Here is a 19,067-nt window from a genome sequence, read left to right as displayed (position 1 = left end):
AATGTAACAAGTTAATATCTAGAAAACATACGACGTGGCAACCATGTAATACTTCTGTCATATTTATTCAATGTTTTAATGAGTACAATGTAATGTGTGTTGCCTATATTGATTCAATTAGCAATTTAATCTTTATTTTTAGAAGATATAACCATGAAACAGGATCTACATATCCGTAATATAAATCATTGCTCGTGTGGAATTGGTTTTCGGTATTGTCAATAAGGGATGATTGTATCTAAATTTTTTTTACATTTGTGGTTTTTGAATATAATTAGTTATTTTCTTTACATATAAAAGAAAGTATCAAATATAGCGATAAAAACTTTAATTAAGGCATCTTTATACTATTTCATTAAATATGAACTTGGAATATATAGTTTTATGCAAACGGCAACCATATAAAACATTTGTCATAATGTATTCAAACGTTTATCATATTGACTCGTGATTTTAAAGGATTAATGTAATATGTGTTGCCTATATTGATTAAATAAGCGATGTAATATAATAAAAATATAGATGAATTTGTGTGGTTATTGTTAGTAAACATCTTGAAACAATCTTATGGAAATTGATATTTTCAAGTGTTTGTCTAAAAAAACAAGCGTCGGGCAATTTTATTACCATAATAATACGTATATGTTATACGTTACATACTGTTATTGTTGACAGTACAATATTTGACAGTTACAGAGTGTATTTAAGAACCGTTAAAGAAACATTTTGAATACATAACCTCAATTACATAAAAATTATGGTGATTTAGGTTGAAATTACGAAAAATTATTGCACTGAAAAATTTAGGATATTATTTTCAACTATAATTTTGTATTTAGAACATTCGAAATGCAATTTCAAGCAGTGATATTTCCATTATGGTTTAAATTTAATGACTGTGTATGAGTATATGACAATTTTTGATTAATTTTTTTAGATTTCTCAATTTTTTGTAGAAATAAAACAAGTAAATATTTATTTTCATTTATTGTTCGAAAAAAACCATAAAAACAAAGACAAAATTTACATCCAAATAGTTTACAATATATTATTTTTAAGACGAGCTTAAAATTTATATTGCACATAATTATATACACGAAAAAGAGTATAAATATTGTCAAAAATATTTTTAGGGTGCTGATATACAAAAACAAGTGCAAAAACGATTATGTAAATATAAAAAGTTAGATTATAAAAACAAAACTTGTCGATCTTCATTTATAAATTTATTTCCGTCCATTTTTCGTATTTATAAATATATAAAGTTCATATTTTTATATATTTGAAAAATAAAATGTCATATTTTATAAATATCATTTCATTTTTTTGTAGAGGAGGAATAAATTGGGACAAAATAACTACCAAATTAGAACACACTACCGAAGTTGATTCCACCAAAATTTTTCAAAATCATAAAAATTATATTTATAATATACAAAAGCTTATTTCTCATAATATTTATGAAATATAATAAAAAAATTGAGAAGCAAATAGTTTATAGAAAAGAAATGAAAATTTAGGAAAGTTGAGAAGGCGTTTATAAATTGATAAAACCATAGCTGGAGAGGAAACAAAGCAATAGAGGGGTGCTAAGGGAGTGGTAAGGAATCAAAATTTAAAAAAAAAATCATTAATCGATTTTATTTTTTTAAAAACTTTCTATGTATTTTCATTTTGAAAAAATACATAATGTATTTAATGATTAAAGAGAGAATAAACATTGTATTTACCTATACTGAATAGATAAACTTCATATTACCACATATTTGAAAAATAAGCCTCAATTATAAATCAATCACACCCCGTATATATAATTAAACACATCCTGAATTATATAAAAACATAAATTTTGAACTATCAAATTTTTGTAGTGGTGGAATAAATTGGGCCAAAATTGTTTCATTTATTAGAACACACTACCAAAGTTTATTCCACCAAAACTTAAAAGAATTATATTTATAATGTGGACAGGCCTATTTTTTAAATATTCTTATGAAATTTAACAAAAAAAATTAGGAAAAAAATAGTAAATGGAAAAAAAAAGAAAATTTAGGAACGTTGGAAAATAAAATCGATAAAATTATATACAGATGGGTGGCAAGGGAACGGTAGGGAATCAAAATTTCGAGAAATTCATTATTCAAATTTAATTTTTGAAAACAATGGTGTGTATTTTCATTTTTGAGAAATAAATAATGCATATACTATAGTATATAGTATTACTAAAATCGCGATATAACTTTTTTTCATGATAATCAATTTTAATTAAAAATCAATCACTCCCTGTATATATAATTAAACATCCTATATAAAAATTGATATTTAAATTGAAAATGTTTGTAGTGGAGGAATAAATTGGGCCAAAATAATTCCTTTTATTAGAACGCACTACCAAAGTTCATTCCACCAAAACTTGGAAAAAATAATAAGAATTATATTCATAATATATCCAAGCCTATTTTCCAAATATTTTCATGAAATTTAACATAAAAAATTTTAAAACAACTAGTAAATGGAAAAGAAATGAAAAGTAGGAACGTTGAAAACTAATAAAGAATCATTATAATTATATATAAATAGGAAACAAAGGGGTGGTAAAGGTGCGGTAGGGAATCAAAATTTCGAAAAATTCTTCATTGAATTCAATTTTTCCAAAACTATGGTATGTATTTCCATTATTGAGGAATAAATGATGTATATAAAAATTATTTAAAAAATGAGCTTTTGTATTAATTAAATCTCGATATTACATTTTTTTGTATTTTAATCAATTTCAATTATAAATAAATCACACCCCGTATATATAATCGAACACACCCTGTATGTATAAAAACTGAAGTTTAAACTATGAAAATATTATTCAAATTTTCGTAGTGGAGGAATAAATAGGACCAAAATATTGGCTCTTAACAGAAGTTCATTCCACCAAAAGTTGAAAAAAAAAATAAAAATATACAAGTCTTGAATTACCTAGTTGTTATATAAAAAAAAATCATATTTTCGTATCAACTAATAATTTATCGTGGTTAAACTGATTCATACCGACTTCGATATGTTTCATATGCACTTCCACGTTCGTTTGAAACACCCTTTGATTAGCCGGACTCAGAGTTCTCTTTATCTGTTCCATTGTACCTTGCAGCACTTGTAATTCGTAAGCGTTACTTTCCACGTCCGACATATTCTTAACCTGCAACAACAAAGCCGTCAAGTCCGTAATTAAATCTAGCACCGACGGATTTTGACACGAATCTTTTTCCGAAGAAATAATCGAATGGTGTTTATGTACGATATCCTTGGCTTCCTCCCTGCATTTTTCTCTCAAATGCGAAGGGGTTAGCATAGCTGCAACGCTCGGTTCAGTCGCGATTTGTTGACAGTACACTTGCATTTCGTCGAGGTACTTCTGTAAATCGAAATTCAATTTTTCCAAATCGACCAAAACGCCCGCGTACCTCCTTTCGAAATCTTCTGTTATTTCTTCGTCGAATGATATCAAATGTTCTGCTTCGGTGTTTAACGATTTCAAAGTTTTTATCTTGGTTTGTTTGACGTTTAAAATTTTAGTGACTAGTACCATTCTTTCTAATAATCTAGTGGGAAAACCTCCTATTTTTCCTTCTTCTTGGTGTTGGGAAAACGGGGGGGTGTTGAGCAACGAACCGGAAAGCAGGGGATCTTTTCGAAGTTTCAAATTATTCACTACAGGAGTTTTCACTGGTGAAAACACTACGTTATTCCTCGGTCTAAATTTAGCTTGAAAACTCATTATCGATATAGTTTCAGGTGGTTCGTTTGATAGTACTTCATAATCAGGTACCGAATGAGTTCCTAAGCCTTGTCTCTCAAATGTTATCCTATAAGTGTTATTTGAAGTATCTACGGCGTCTATGCTTCCAGTAAAGAGACCGTCTTGTGGTTTTCTTAACCTAGCAGTCACTTTAGTACCTATAACTAATTGCATTGGTACTTCAGGGGGTAAATCTTTAAAACTCGTCATATCCGTAGCTTTCCTTTGTTGTAGAGCCCTGATTTTCTTTCTCTTCTTTTCTAATTCCAGTCTTTCTTCATTGAAAAACGCTTGTGAACATCTACGAGGTTTCCCCATCATCCTACGAATTTTCGTCCATTCTACTCTTGTTAATTCTCTTGTTTTCAACTCGGGAAATGATTCTTTTAAACATATGGTAAAATCGTTTTCTCCGTCAAACAAACATCTATCTATGTTACTGTAAAACCATTCATAGCACACCCATTTATGAGCTTTCGGTAGTTTTAACAAATTCCTCAACCGCAATCCTATTTTTTGTCCTATTTTCCTATCCGGGGAATTTATTGGGGGAGGAGTAGGGTCTTTGTGATACTTGGAATCCTTCGAAGGAGTTTTTTTAGGAGTCACCTTATAATCTGTCTTTTCCACTTTCACTTTAACCGGAGTATTCTTCTTGGATGGAGTAGATTTTGCTTTTTTCGCACTTGGTACTCGATGATGTGGTGTATTTACTATATCATCGTCAAAAAATAAACGATTCTTCTTTCTTATTCTAGCTGGCATTCCTCTGGCGTTTAAAACTTGAGGCGGTTGAGTTGGAGTAGGTTTCGGAGGAGGTTGTGTACCTACTCGTTGTAATCCCAAAGCTGCGGGACCTAAAGTTGGTAGATCTTCATCTATTTCCATGTCGTCGTCTTCCATTACCTCTTGTTTTATTGCTACTTTCTCGTTCGTCATCTTAGATTATAATTTCCACCTGAAATTAATAAATAAACAGCTGGATATTTCTGTAATCAAATATAATTGTTTGTTTAATACTAATAACAACAGAAACGCTTTAAAAAATTACTAATACAATGTATTTACAAATATTGATGTGTTACGTACATCAAATCTACTAGAAATATTGTAAGCAATGTAAATACAAATCAAAAACCTTTTAAATGTCTTTTACCATCTTTAAAGACCATTTTCACTTATATAACACTCAAATTACACCAAATACTTCTATAAATACATTTAGACTTACGAACAAGCTGTAAAGAATATTTATTTACGATATTATATTCATATTAACTTCCATATAAATGTAATTCTAATATTTGAAAATTTCAATCATATATAAATAAATACGAATTGATTTTATCTAAAAAAACATTTATATTAATCCAACAATAAATATATGGCATATATTTCAACCAAAAAATCACCCTTCAATAAAAATTATATATAATGAACTAACTTTTGTGATGAACTAACAGAAAAAATGTAAAAATATAGGTTATAATTTCAATTTATTTTAATTTCAAACAAACAACTATATCTTCGATATTTTTGTATCATGCTTAAATCAAAAGTTTGTTGAATTTAACTAAAAACAGTATTTCATGATTATAAAATGCATAGGAAGATGCAGAAAGCGATGTCATCAAAACACATCTCAAGTTTACATATCAATTGAAACTCATTAAAAAAAGCACTTATAGTTTCCTTAAAGTAATTTAAACGAAATAATATCATCCCGTAACGCGAGTCAACGCCTGTCACAAGTGAATTTCGACTGTGGAATCGATAGCAAAAAAATTCAATTTAAAAAATTTTGAATTCGTATCATCATTTTCAAATTCAAACCTACTATGAAACACAAACAAATGAAATTAACAGATTTAAATGGGGTTTTACCTGTTGAATATAGTAGAGAAAGTTTTTCTGTAGTAAAGTGTTGTCTATAGTAGCACTAATTACTTAATAAACAATCATTTTAATACAAATAAATTATCTTAATTTTTGTAAATAACCATTTTCAGATACAGCAGCCATGTTGACGGTAAAACAAGGCGCGATGCGCATAACCGAACTTGGACATTACTTCAAATTTCTTACCACGAATTTTTCTGAAACATTTCTTCATTCACTCTTTTAAACAAATAGTATAATTAATTTAATATTGGTTTTATAAGTATACTACACAATGGTTATAACTATACACACAATTTAAATTTAAAGATTTTAAAGTAGTTGTTACGCATATTCAGTGTTGCCAGTTTGATGAAAAAAATGGCATTTATTAAAATTGACAGTAGATTATGTTGGTTGTTTTTTTGCCACATTTACTTCTTTAATTCTATTAAATATATATTATAAGGATTAAAAATTATGTTGTAACTGTTTTTTTACAGTTATAACAATTTTTCAAATAATAATCATTTCGATGATATTCTATTCACTTTGAAATTATAATACGGTAACCAATTTAAATATGAAGGTAACATTAACAATCAATTATAAAACGTTACAACTGTAAGCAAAAAATTTTGCTAAAATGTTAATTATTAAAAAATGTGAACGAAGTAGTATAATTATGATAATAGATCATTTATACTTTGAGGATTTTATTGGTTGTATACAATTTTGACAGTTAACATTAAACGGGAAGAGCATTACTACATGATTGATGACATCTGTCAACAAATGCCCTTATGAAGTTTATAATTTGACAGAGAAAATTTTTTTGGCGGATTTTATTAGTTTTATTGAATTTAATGTGAAATCCAACATTATAGGTGGATTTATTGTATATAAATCTGTTTTCTGAATAAAAAAATATTTCGTTGTATATTTTGATGGCTGGAAAACGATGCGCTACTAGTGAATTGAACCATGACAATTGGGACAGAGAAGAAGTCCCCGAGGAGGCAGGTACATTCCAAAAAGCATCAGACGACTCGTTGAAACAGAGAGTAATAAAAACAGCTCGAAGACGAAATCCTATTTCATCAGTGAGGGTCAACGATGATAATGAAAAGAAAAGTGCCTTCACATCTTTTACGGGTTTTGGAAAGTCGTCTACACCTACATCTGCTGATTTTTCGTTTTTATCAAATATAAATACTCCAAACACCCCGCCGAAACAAAATGGAATTGAAGAAAAAGTGGAAAACGATAAAAATGATATTTCTTCCTTGAAGTTTAATAATCATTCAATGGATAAATCGAATGATTATTTTTCAAAATTGAAAGGTTTAAATCAAAGTGTCTCGAATTGGATAAAAAAACACGTAGATACAAACCCACTTATAAATCTACAACCAATATTCCGTGATTATGAGAAATATTTCGAAGAACTAGAAAAAGAGAAAATTCTAAAGCCGCCGGATGTTAATAACGCGGATTCAATAGTTTTTAAACCGACAACTAGTGTTCCTGATAGTACTACAGAGAAAAAGCAATCAGATACTGCTGTAACAACTAAAGTTTCCAAGGAAAGTAGCAGTATTACAAGTAAACCTCCATCTACAGCCGGATCTTTTTCATTCGGTGAGTTTATTGTTTCTTTCGGGAGCAAATTATTGAAATATGATTTGATTAGTAACAGAATTTGATTTTAATTTAAGTAAATTTCATCTTTTTATATATTAGGTACAACAACTAAGGAATCTTTGAAAACAACACCGTCATTTTCATTTGGCACAAATACTTCCTCATCTACAAAAATTTCTGAAACTTCAACCGTCGAAGCAACAAAATCTTCTAATACAACAATACCCTCTTTCATTTTTGGTGCTCAACCAGCTAAATCCACTCCATTTACATTCTCTTCAAATACTACTTCACCTTCAGCGAAAAATACTACAAATTCAACTGTGTCCCAAATTACTTTTGGTGTACCTACAAATAAAGATGCTCCCAAACCAACTTTTACTTTCGGAAGTAAGTTTGAAGAAATTGAGGTACAGTACGTTTGAATTTTGCTGTTACACTATGGAATATGCTGATTTTATTATTATACTGTTGATATTTATGAAAATTAACGTTGAGTGTTAGTTTATAGATTTTTTTACTTATTATACAATATTGGAAAATATTTTACGTTATTAATATGTAGGGGTTAATTCCAGAAAAATATTTTTTGTAATTTTATAAACAATTTAAAAAAAAGTTGATTTTTTATGTTGTTATAGAATAAGCCCCATTATTAGTTAAATGGTTTGTACTCTTATTGTGAATCCAGCTACAGGTGCTAAAGAATATTTTTGTCGTTGCTCAACTCACAGGATAATATGCGAAATGCAACTTCTGAAATCCGCCTATAAATTTCCGTTATAGTATTAGGGACACAGAAGCCGCATATACCCAGACAAATATCTCTCTGTCATTGTTGAACTCACAGGAGCTGATAATATGCCAAGTGAAACTTCTGAAATCTGCATATTTCTTAGGATAACTGTCTATCGTAGTATTAGGGGCGCAGAATCTCAAATTTTTTACCCCATAACTTTTGCCAGATAACTTGATTAATAGTTCAGCTACTTTGTGGAAAAATTCCATAACATCCACATGCTCTTCCGCAGTTAATTGATGCTTTGATTTAAAAGATCTAAAACATTTGATTTTTTGTAGGGCATTGTATTTTTTCAACAGTCTCAACAAGACCACAATGTATACGCTTAACCTCACTTTCTTACAGTGGTAAACATCAGCTGTTTTGGGGCATTCAAATCCTATGTCCGATGTGGTTAGGGCAACAAAGTAAAAATTCTAATGTTTTACTTCTATTATTTTGAAAAAAAACCAATTTTTAGGGTGGGAAAATCGAGTTTTCATATATTTGGTCAAACCTGCGGTATATCACTATAAGTATAAAGATAAATATTTTAGTTTCAATTAGAATTTAGTTGGAATATAGTGGAGTTTTTGTAGATTGTGATTAAAATATTTCCCATTATTGTATACGGATTAAATTTTATTTAAATCTTAGTTTCGAGATGGTTATGTTTCTATTTTAGATGTTAATAATAAAGAAACTACACAAGCTACAAGTACAACAACCCCTTCGTTTTCTTTTGGATCTTTACCTTCTAATTCGTCCATTTCACAATTTTCTACTTCTTCTCCATTTACGTTTGGAAATGTAGTTAAACCAGTTACAAGTGGAGGTGATAATAAAGAAGAAGTAGGAGGAGGAGAAGAAGAAGAAGAAAGTGAAACACCACCTTCTAATGAATTCACCCCGGTCGTGGAAAAGGATCATGTTTATACCGTCAGGTACAATTATTTGTATCAAAATTGTTTTTTTTTTCTTGAAAAAACCTCCGAAGGTCTCGTATTGTCTAGAATTTCATTTTTAGATGTAAAGTATTTGTGAAAAAAGATGAAAAATTCGGTGACAGAGGTGTGGGGAGTCTTTATTTGAAACCTATAGCGGATACGGAAAAAGTTCAACTTGTAGTTAGAGCCGATACAAACCTCGGTAACGTTCTTCTGAATTTTATATTATCAGAAAACATACCGATGAAGAGGTTAGGGAAAAAAGATGTAATGTTGGTATGTGTGCCGACTCCAGAAGTGAAACCACCACCAGTTCCTGTTTTAATACGAGTAAAATCATCAGAAGAAGCCGATAAACTATTAGAAACCCTCGAAAAATACAAGAAATAGATGATGGTTTCTTTTTAATTTTTTTTATTATGTCATTATTAAGATCAATATACAACATTTTTTTGACGTGTTTTATTTATTACCAATCGAAATTTGAATGTTTTCCAAGCAAAATATATATATTTTTTTTTTCTATAAAATAACCCAAGAAGTATCGACAATCAATTATTTTTAGAGAAGTTACGGGAAACAAATCGTTTACCCCACGTAGCATAAATTAGAAATTTATCAAAATAAATAACTCATTCATTAATTTAACCAACGTCTTCACATTTTCATTAATTTTTGTGTTATTTGACTTATTTCTTTTTTTAATTTTGACCCAAATGTGTAAAGAATAATGAAGAAATAAAACATTTCAAATACCCATGTAGATATGATCTTAGTTATATAAATAATTACCTTCATAGAAAAGTACTACATATGTTCAGGCCATTATTAGCGTAATTCAGAAGAACAGGTCTACAACACGTTTGTTTAATTCTATGATCAGTTAATGAATTTTTAGAGAGTCAACGAAAAATAATTGAAATACATTTTTAGTGCCCATATCAAAATTTTACTTTTAATTATCTGATATTTCGGCTGTTCGAAAAAATAATTAGTTTTTAAAGTTAGAAATGAGATGATGTAATATACGTTGAAAAAAAAGAAGAGAGAGTGAAGGAAAGTCATTCGTAAAAAAAGATAAGTAAACGTTGTAGAAAGTAATATTTTATTTAATATAAAGGCTGTAAACCTAAAATAAAATTACAAAATAAAGTAATAACACTATTCGATGACAATTTGTTGCAATGAATCTTTATTTAACAAAGATATTATATTCGAAATTTGCATTCGACTAAAATAAATTCCTAATGAATTTAATATCAACATTAAATGGCGCAGAAAATACTGATTCTTCTACACTATGGTTAATAAATAAATATTCATTAAGTTGAATTGATACTACTTATTACAATTTGATGATTGCTACACTCTGTGTACTCTCCACAGTACCATTACACTGGAATAGACGATTCCGAAGGTGTAGTGCATAGAACATACCCTTTGAGGTATAATGCTCTCAGAAGTGTTTTGAAAAAATAAAATGAAACCAAATTGTCTCAATTCCAAAAAATAGAATTTATTTGAAAAATGACATTATTATATGTCATATTTACTCAGTGCGTTGGGAAAAACACCAAAATTTTCTGCTAACTTTTGTATTATTAAATAAAATTTCGTGGGAATTTCAAAAGGGAAATCTCGAAGTAACTCGCTCTTAGATATTTCCACTTGATAATTTTCACTTACTGATATATTTGCACAATTATTATTAGCATCTTCATTATCATTCTTTTCTTCAAGAAAAATCATTGAAAATTGTTTGCCTCTATTGTTCACTTTATAATTTGCTGTAGCATAATTTCTGGTAGTTTTGTTTCTATATTTTCGAGTTTTTGATTTCTTACCCATTTTTTAATTTTCGAATGACAAAACGCACATCTTATTTGAATAATTTCTATGTCTATACGTCATTTTTATAGATTTTTCATTTACTAAAATCGAGCTGTAGTTCAATTATTTTAATCTTTTAAAAAGAAGAAGAAACGCACCTCATAATATTTTTTTGTACTGTTTACCATGTGTTATTATTTTTAAACTTTGCTGGTTAATAATAAGCAATGCCGAAAGTGAAAGTAGAAAAAAAGAAAAAATCACAAAATGGTGTGGTTAAACAAGGTATTCTTTTTAATAAAGACTTCGGTCAACATATTTTAAAGAATCCTATGGTGATAACATCGATGTTGGATAAATCTGGTCTAAGACCTACCGATGTAGTTCTAGAAATAGGTCCAGGTACGGGTAATATGACTGTTAAACTATTAGAACAAGTTAAACGCGTGATAGCGTGCGAAATAGATACAAGGTTAGTTGCAGAATTACAAAAAAGAGTACAAGGTAATGCATTTAGTATTTAATAACTTATTTTACTATTATAGTCGAAATTGTAGGTACACATTTGCAATCCAAATTAGAAATTCAAGTAGGGGATGTTTTAAAAAGTGATTTACCATTCTTTAATGTTTGTGTAGCTAACATACCTTATCAAATATCGTCACCATTAGTTTTCAAATTATTGCTGCACAGACCGTTTTTTCGATGTGCTGTACTAATGTTCCAACAAGAATTTGCTCAAAGATTAGTAGCCAAACCTGGCGATAAATTATATTGCCGTTTATCAGTTAATACACAATTATTAGCTAGGGTAGATATGTTGATGAAAGTTGGTAAAAATAACTTTAGGCCTCCGCCTAAAGTTGAGTCTTCAGTAGTTAGGATCGAACCTCGGAATCCGCCGCCTCCAATAAACTATACCGAATGGGATGGTTTAACAAGGATAGCTTTCAATAGGAAGAATAAGACGTTAGGAAGTGCTTTTCGGCAGACTGCAGTTTTGGTTGCTTTAGAAAAAAATTTTAAAGTACATTGCAGTTTAAATAATAAGGTTATATACATGTTAACCATGTATTTTGATTTTATCACGTATTTGGAGTGATTTTTACAGGGTTTACCTGAGGATTTTAATATTAAAGAGAAAGTTGAAGAGATTCTTGTGAAAGTTGAGGCTGATCAAAAACGGGCTAGAACAATGGATATTGATGACTTTATCAGGTATTTAGTTTCGTTATTTATTTGATTTTAGTAGATTTTTTTGTTATTTAGGGCCTCAAAGTTGGTAATTTGGATTTATTTATATTAAAATTGTTTCTGGAAAAAATATATTTTCATTATTCATATTGTTAGTGATAATATTCAGATTGAGCCTATTTTTGAATTAAATTTTTGCTTTTAAAGTTGAATTTGAACAATTACAGTCTATTTTTAACTAGGATTTTGTTCATTTTTAGTTGAAATGTTGAATATGAACACTCAGAGCCCGTTTTTAATAAGACTTTTTTTAAAATTTTCTTTAAATGGTAAATTTGCTTACTCAGAGCATATTTCTAAGTGGAATTTTGTTAATTTTTTATTTAAACTAATTTAGTGAATCAGAGCCTATTTCTAAGTGGAATTTTGTTAATTTTTGCTTTAAATGGTGAATTTGAACAGTCTGACCTATTTTTAATTGAAATTCTGTCAATTTGCTCCAAACCTGGAATTTGATCACTCAAAGCCTGTTTCTAACTAGTATTCAGTTAATTTCTGCATTGAGAGTCGAATTTGATGAATCACATCCTGTTTTTAACTGGTATTCTATTAATTTCTGCTTTTGATGTGGAATTTTCTCTCTCATAACCTGTTTTCAATCAGAATTCTGTTATTTTAAGCATCTAATCTTAAATTTGATCACTCAGAGCCTGTTTTTAACAACAATTCTATCAATTTCTTCTTCTAACCCCAAATTTAATGACCCAGGGCCTGTTTTCAACTACTATCCAGTTAATTTCCGCCTTTAGGATCGAATTTAATCGCTTTTTACTTTTTTGATCCATTCTATTTCATTTATTTGTTGGATACAAACATTTAAAATAACAACACATAAATAAATAATCTTTTATTAATAATTAACATTTTTTAATATAATTTCACAGGTTGTTACATGCATTCAATGTAGAAGGCATACACTTCTCCTAAGGTAACTCGATTAATAATTAATAAGTACAACAAAAAAAACAAAATTAACAATAAAATATTCAATACAAAACAATTTATATAAACATTTATGACAAATAAAATTATATAATATCTCTCAAGTCTTTTTTATTTGGTATTTGGACCTTTAGTTCAGTGGCACAGACGAATAGATCTATAACATAAAAGAAAATAAAAAAAAAACACTACTACACTTATAACTAAAATACAGTAAAAGTGTTTACTATTTAGTGAATCAATCGAAGCTGATTGGCGCACCGTCTATTTCCAATCACATGACAAAATGCTTATTAAGTAGAATTTTCTAAATCTTTCAGCGATAAAATTAATCAGAATACTAAGTTCTGGAGCTACCCGGTAAGGGTAGATAGGACAATGTCATCCTGGTGTCAGATAAGATACAAGTTGGTTTGGGAATACAGAGACAAGTTTAATGGGCTACTTGTTTTGGTGGAATATTTGGGGCAAGTTTGAAACGATTTTCACGTATTTTTATTTTTGGTGGAATATTTGGCAAAAATTAAAATCCAAATTTTCACCTGTTTTTTTTTGTGGAATATTTGGGAGAAATTAATATTTAAAATTTCATCGGTTTTCTTTTGAGACAATTTTTACTTGTTTTCTTTTTTGGTGGAATATTTAAGACAAGTTTGAGATAATCTTCACCAGTTTTTGTTTTTGTGCTGGAATATTTGAGACAAATTAATATCTTAAATTCCACTTTTTTTGGGTGGAATGTTTGGAACTAATTTGGAGACAATTAAACCAATTTTATATACAATTTAGTGTAGAGACGAAACTTACCTAATTTTTCAATCAATTTTTCAAATTTTCTCTCATTTGTTTCGACAAACTTCTAGCAGTCAAACTAGAAACTATTTTATTCTTTCCCTATAACAAGAGATATAACGAGATACACGTGAAATTCGAAAAGAACAATTGAATATACAGTTGACAAACAATTAAAAAATTAATCGTGTTTTGTGAAAATTCTTAGGAAACTTTAATCAAAAGACGATAATTTCACGTATTTTTCACAAACTTAACACAAAATCTCGAATCATTTCGTAAAACTTGAAAAAACCACTGTAAACTTATTTTTTATTATAATTAAACCTTTCATAACCTGTCAAAAGACTAACATGAACTTAGCTACATTATAAAATAGGAGTAGTGGATAAGATATGCCTATCTCTTTTTAATATCCTATCGCTTCGGAGCAAGTAAAAAGTGGAGTAGTAGAAGCTTGGCCGTGATTGTGAACAGACGTATGTAATAAAACATTTTTATTGTTAATGTACCAGTAATAACACTTTTAGAGTGATTATGCCCACAATTAGTGATATAATATGTTGATTTAATATACAAGTTTGTGTATTTTCGTGTTAAATTTGTGAGATCATATAAATCGGTTTATTATCGCTTCATATCTGTGTGTGAGATTTTCATTATAAAATTAGTTATGTTGGTGTTTGTGCTACCATCAACGGAAATTATTCGAGAAGAATTTTAACTGTGTTTTTATTTTAATTTTTATTGTCATGCACGCCATTGTCTTCCGCCATTATAGTTATAAAAGCGGGAAAGTAACAGCGTTGCCGAGATTCGAGGGTCTACGTCTTTTGATTATACAACCACCAATGAAGCATCTGAATATAGGCAACCTAATATACGTACGAAGTATATTTGGTTGCCGATGTTCCTATATCTACTGCAATCAGCTGTTAGTTCTATTTTTGTGTTAGGACAGGGCTGGACTGTACGTAAACTTAAATTCGTAGTGGCATTTGAAAAATTGTAAAAATTTTTGGATTTTCGTTTAATAGACGAAATATATTCTTTTTCATAATGAAATACTGAAAAATTCACTCTCTGTCTTAAGCGAAAGGATACTAAAAAGAGATAGGCGTATCTTAACTCTGCAAACGGTTATTTTTTTATTTCGCAGTATATATAGTGTCGTATACTTACATCGAGTTTTTCGAATTTTTTTCTCAAATCCTTAACGGAAATTGTAATATCCTCTTCGGTATGTGTTTCCTCTTTATTTTCAGATTTTCCTAAATCAGTTTGTGAAGCTGATATTTTACCGAGAATGTTGTGCACGATTTTTCTTTTGGCTACTTCTTCGACACCTGGATCGTTCTCTTCTACGAAAAAATATCAAGAAAAAATCTAAAATCGTCCATATAAATTTCATCTTAAACTATAATTTAGATTCTGACGTATAGATAACACTATAGTTCTTAAATCTTCAATTTTAAAGAAAAATTTAATGATATATACAAAAGTTTACGTTTCCACACACAGATAGCGTCATAGTCGATAAAAAAATTCAACAAAGAATCTAATTTAGGTTATGGCGTTTAGTTGTTAATAAAATAAAACTTTAATTAATGAAAAATACCATTTACCACAAATTTCCTATTTTAATTAGAATATAGAGATGGGACAATATTAAACTAAAAGTTATTTAATAACTTACCTTCATTTTTTAGCGGAGAGTTTTCTTTACCATCCCAACCGTTTTGGTTGCAATCATTTCCGTTCTCTTTGATGTTAATTTCATTCAATTTAATTTCCATTTCATCAACATCTTTGGTCGACGTAGTCTTCGGCATTCCAGAAACGTCCGTAAACACATTATCTTCTACATCGACGATTTTTTCTTGTAAATTCGACTGTTGTTGAGCGTGTTTCCTTTTTTCCAGGGCGTATTTCCTAACGGCAGGTTGCTGGTAAATTTTCGATATTATGGTGTTATCCCTTTTTTTGTGAGAATCCATTTCGTCGATCGATAAGAGATCGTCACTCGAACTGTATATCTTTTAAAAAATGTTTGTTCATATAAAAAATTCTTATCTTCTTATCTCTACGATAATTTTCTTTTTTAATGATATATAGTCATTTTTTTGGTGAAATATTTCACCTGTACCCTTTTTTGGTGGAATATTTAGAACTAGTTTGAGACAATTTTTACTTGTTTTGGTGGAATATTTGGGACAAATTAAAATCCAAATATTAATTTTTTTATTAATAAAATGTTTGAGACAAATGCATGTTTAACCTGATTTTTTTTTTGGTGGAATATTTGGGACAAATTAATAATTAAATTTTCACCTGTTTCCTTTGATCCGGACTATAAATCGAGCTCCTCTCCGAGTAACGATCGTCTTCCGAACTCAAGGACATTTTCGCCGTGTGAATCATAGTGCCGTTCTTCATTTCGATTGAACTCGAACTGAGTAGGTCTTCTTCTGAACTATACACCGTGTATTTTTTGTTTCTATTCGTACTTATACCGTCATCAGAATGATAAGCCTTGTAATCTATAATGTATTCTTCGAAAAACAAAAAACGATAAGATTATTAAACATATATCCTAAACGATAATCAATTTCTATTATTAAAAAAATGCAATCTCTAAATTCGTTTAGAAATAACTGTTATTTCCAAATAGAAAATCCCATCTCAATTACTACATTTAATATTGTTTTACAGTTTCCTGTAGAATAAATGACCTAGATTAGTAGTTTAACGCACAGATGGCGTAACTATCACCTTTTTATTTCAATTTTAACAATAACTATCAGAAGGGAACAATTTATTAAACACTATATATATATATATATATATATATATATATATATATATATATATATATATATATATATATATATATATTAAACAAAAGGTTTTATAAATACCTGGATTACTAAGTTGTGTTCTAAATGTAGGAACTAAATTATTAACTGGTAGATGTTGTCTGTTAGATAAAGCGAAGCTTCTAACTTGAGGGTCCAAGTAAATCTTAGATATCAATGTATTATCCTTCTTTTTAGCCAAAACTTTAGGTGGAATATAAAAATTATCATCCAGTAGATCTGTTTCGCTTTTATGCCTTTTCAAATTAGTCTGATTACCAAAACGTTTGTTATTGTTATTTGTGGCTTTAACAAATTTCCCACTCGATTTTTCGACTTTGTCTTCGCCAAGTCCATTCACTTTCGATATTTCCGAATTTTCTACGTTGTATATATTAACGTAGCTCAAATCGCTGTCGCTGGTTAAACTTGTCATTTCTGTTGTTTCTCGTGGAGAAATCGGAGGTGTTCGATTGATTTCGGGTTCTACGATAATCGGTATGGCTTTAAAAACGTTTCCGGTTTCTTCCGTTTGTGATATATACGTTTTGGATATGTATTTTTCAGGTGGTTTATCTATGAAATCTTCTTTTTCTTGTTTCGGAGGTGGCCACGACAGAATGTTTCCCTAATAAATAAAATTTACATAAAAATATTGTTTTTTCAAATTAGATGCTAAAAATTTTGAAATTTCTTTATTGTTCTATTTATTTATACGAGGGCGATTCATTTAGTTTCTAATCTATAAATTATAGACTGTATCGTAGGTTTTGATATAAAGAAAAATAATCTTCGTAATTTATAATTTTTTTTATGTTTTAGTCTTTAATTTTATTATTTTATTTAACAATAAAAATCGGAATATTGTGAATATTCTGTCAATAAAAGCGTGATAGAATTTTATTTTCATCTTATTATCTTATCTGGCATTGATTATACGACTAATATGTGTTGATTGATGATAAAAATCACTCAATAAAACTAAATAAAGAAATTACAAAATACTTTTGACGATATAAAGCCGCTTCTACCATGTGATTAATAAATATCAAACCCGTGAGAGTATCAGTGAGATTTCAAATAATTTTAAACGTCTATTATTGAAAAATTTCCGAATAAAACAACTAAATAAATAAAAATGTGCATATCGATGCACGTAATGTGAAAAATTTGATGAATAATGATGGAATTTATATGTAGTAAAGCTAAAATTCCCTGATTAAGGTACATCTTATTCATAAATGATAGAAATTTTTTCGGTATTTGAAGAGCTTCAAGAATAGACAGGATAACATAAAAAATTACAAAAGAAGTAACAAAAAACGCTAAGTACGCCTCTGTAAATACAAGTCATCGATCTAATACGAAGAATATAAGTTATATCTATATTCTTGACCCAGCCGGTATTTTAATGAGCAAGCAGACATAGAAAAAAAATGAAAAAAAAACGTTCCTCCGTGTCAATCACCTCTTTTCCATTCTTAACCTCAAATTCAATTCAACAGTTTCAATATTTTTTGTCTGAACTGATGTTTTATGCCGAATCCCTGTTTTTATATTCCCTTTTATATTACAAACAGTTTTTTTTCTAATAATTCACATATTGAAAACCCGTTTTTATAACAATAAAATTATTTGAAACTCACTAATAAACACGTACCTATTCAATTAGCACAATTGATGATGTCAGATTATGTAGACAAAACACGAAAAAATTCACACTATTCTTGATGTAATGACAAAATTGACTGAAATATATTAACAGGTACATAGGTGTTTTTGGAATTGTTAAAAAAAAAACGTTATCTTTATTACAAACAGTGGCGTACCACAATTTAACGAAATATTTATATCTGGTACGTAATTACATCATGGCTGCCGGTTAACGAAAATTATATTTTCCTGGTACTTTATTTCTTCAGGATATTGTTAAACATCCTTTTATTTAAAACATTCGGAAAATTTCCAAATAAATACTAGTAATGAAAATAAGGAATAAATATAAAAAGTAAATTTACCACGTAATACGAAAAAGTTTATAAAAGTGCTCTAATCAATCAGCTGATCGACCTGACATTTGGTTTGTTAATACACCAAAAATAACTAGATTTCTCACTAGAATTATCACTTTCATGTGATAGAAATACGTAAAAGTGATAAAGATACTACAAGAATCGATCAGCTGTCTGCGCATGTCATGTGTGTGTATTGTATAGTCTCAATATTTACATTGTTGCCAGATTTACAATTTTTTATTATGTTATTAGTAATTATTTGAATTGTTGTATATAGGAATTAAAAATAATTTTGGATTATATTAAAGTGATAATAATATAAAGTAAATTATTTCTGGC

The 19,067-nt window shown here is 28.9% G+C and overlaps 4 protein-coding genes across 13 annotated transcripts in view; 2 read left to right on the top strand and 2 right to left on the bottom strand.

Annotated features, from left to right (window-relative positions):
• Positions 1–974: 974 nt before the first annotated feature.
• On the bottom strand, positions 975–5,956 carry LOC130451099 (protein lin-9 homolog). Of its 2 annotated transcripts, none has more exons than XM_056790021.1 (2): positions 5,876–5,956; positions 975–4,748 (listed from the first exon to the last, which is right to left on the bottom strand). In XM_056790021.1, the coding sequence occupies exon 2, from the start codon at positions 4,727–4,729 to the stop codon at positions 2,993–2,995; it is 1,737 nt and encodes a 578-aa protein (XP_056645999.1). In that variant the 5' UTR covers positions 4,730–4,748; positions 5,876–5,956; the 3' UTR covers positions 975–2,992. The 2 variants fall into 2 exon arrangements, with proteins under 2 accessions (XP_056645999.1, XP_056645921.1); XM_056789943.1 differs by lacking the exon at positions 5,876–5,956 and adding an exon at positions 5,675–5,831.
• A 452-nt stretch (positions 5,957–6,408) lies between these two features.
• On the top strand, positions 6,409–9,516 carry LOC130451026 (nuclear pore complex protein Nup50). Its single transcript, XM_056789846.1, has 4 exons — positions 6,409–7,309; positions 7,412–7,702; positions 8,779–9,037; positions 9,121–9,516. Exons 1-4 carry the CDS (start codon positions 6,616–6,618, stop codon positions 9,428–9,430), a joined length of 1,554 nt encoding a protein of 517 aa, XP_056645824.1. The 5' UTR covers positions 6,409–6,615; the 3' UTR covers positions 9,431–9,516.
• A 1,439-nt stretch (positions 9,517–10,955) lies between these two features.
• LOC130450951 (probable dimethyladenosine transferase) lies at positions 10,956–13,146 on the top strand. Its single transcript, XM_056789743.1, has 4 exons — positions 10,956–11,374; positions 11,428–11,921; positions 11,982–12,088; positions 13,009–13,146. The coding sequence occupies exons 1-4, from the start codon at positions 11,098–11,100 to the stop codon at positions 13,049–13,051; spliced, it is 921 nt and encodes a 306-aa protein (XP_056645721.1). The 5' UTR covers positions 10,956–11,097; the 3' UTR covers positions 13,052–13,146.
• The window catches only part of LOC130450504 (uncharacterized), a 46,413-nt gene continuing 40,304 nt past the window's right edge, over positions 12,959–19,067 (bottom strand). For 7 of the 9 annotated variants that reach the window (XM_056789298.1, XM_056789126.1, XM_056788976.1 and 4 more), the window contains 6 exons: positions 16,777–17,341; positions 16,190–16,410; positions 15,555–15,894; positions 15,041–15,219; positions 13,874–13,960; positions 12,959–13,223 (listed from right to left, as the gene is read on the bottom strand). In XM_056789298.1, the coding sequence (XP_056645276.1) occupies positions 13,886–13,960; positions 15,041–15,219; positions 15,555–15,894; positions 16,190–16,410; positions 16,777–17,341 (1,380 nt within the window). In that variant the 3' untranslated portion in view covers positions 12,959–13,223; positions 13,874–13,885. Of the gene's footprint in view, positions 13,961–15,040; positions 15,220–15,554; positions 15,895–16,189; positions 16,411–16,776; positions 17,342–19,067 lie in introns of all 9 variants that reach the window. The other 2 variants (XM_056789044.1, XM_056789205.1) reach the window with 2 other exon arrangements.

This window comes from Diorhabda sublineata, chromosome 1 (genome assembly GCF_026230105.1).
Source record: "Diorhabda sublineata isolate icDioSubl1.1 chromosome 1, icDioSubl1.1, whole genome shotgun sequence".
NCBI lineage: Eukaryota > Metazoa > Arthropoda > Insecta > Coleoptera > Chrysomelidae > Diorhabda > Diorhabda sublineata.
Note: the sequence above shows the minus strand (reverse complement) of the source record. Positions and strands in the feature narration are given on the sequence as shown.

Coding starts and splice junctions, on each gene's coding strand:
- LOC130451099 (XM_056790021.1), bottom strand. CDS start 4,729: ATGACGAACGAGAAAGTAGCAATAAAACAAGAGGTAATGGAAGACGAC.
- LOC130451026 (XM_056789846.1), top strand. CDS start 6,616: ATGGCTGGAAAACGATGCGCTACTAGTGAATTGAACCATGACAATTGG. Junction 7,310..7,411: donor AGCCGGATCTTTTTCATTCG/GTGAGTTTATTG, acceptor TTTATATATTAG/GTACAACAACTAAGGAATCT. Junction 9,038..9,120: donor GATCATGTTTATACCGTCAG/GTACAATTATTT, acceptor TTTCATTTTTAG/ATGTAAAGTATTTGTGAAAA.
- LOC130450951 (XM_056789743.1), top strand. CDS start 11,098: ATGCCGAAAGTGAAAGTAGAAAAAAAGAAAAAATCACAAAATGGTGTG. Junction 11,375..11,427: donor ATTACAAAAAAGAGTACAAG/GTAATGCATTTA, acceptor TCGAAATTGTAG/GTACACATTTGCAATCCAAA. Junction 11,922..11,981: donor ATTGCAGTTTAAATAATAAG/GTTATATACATG, acceptor TGATTTTTACAG/GGTTTACCTGAGGATTTTAA.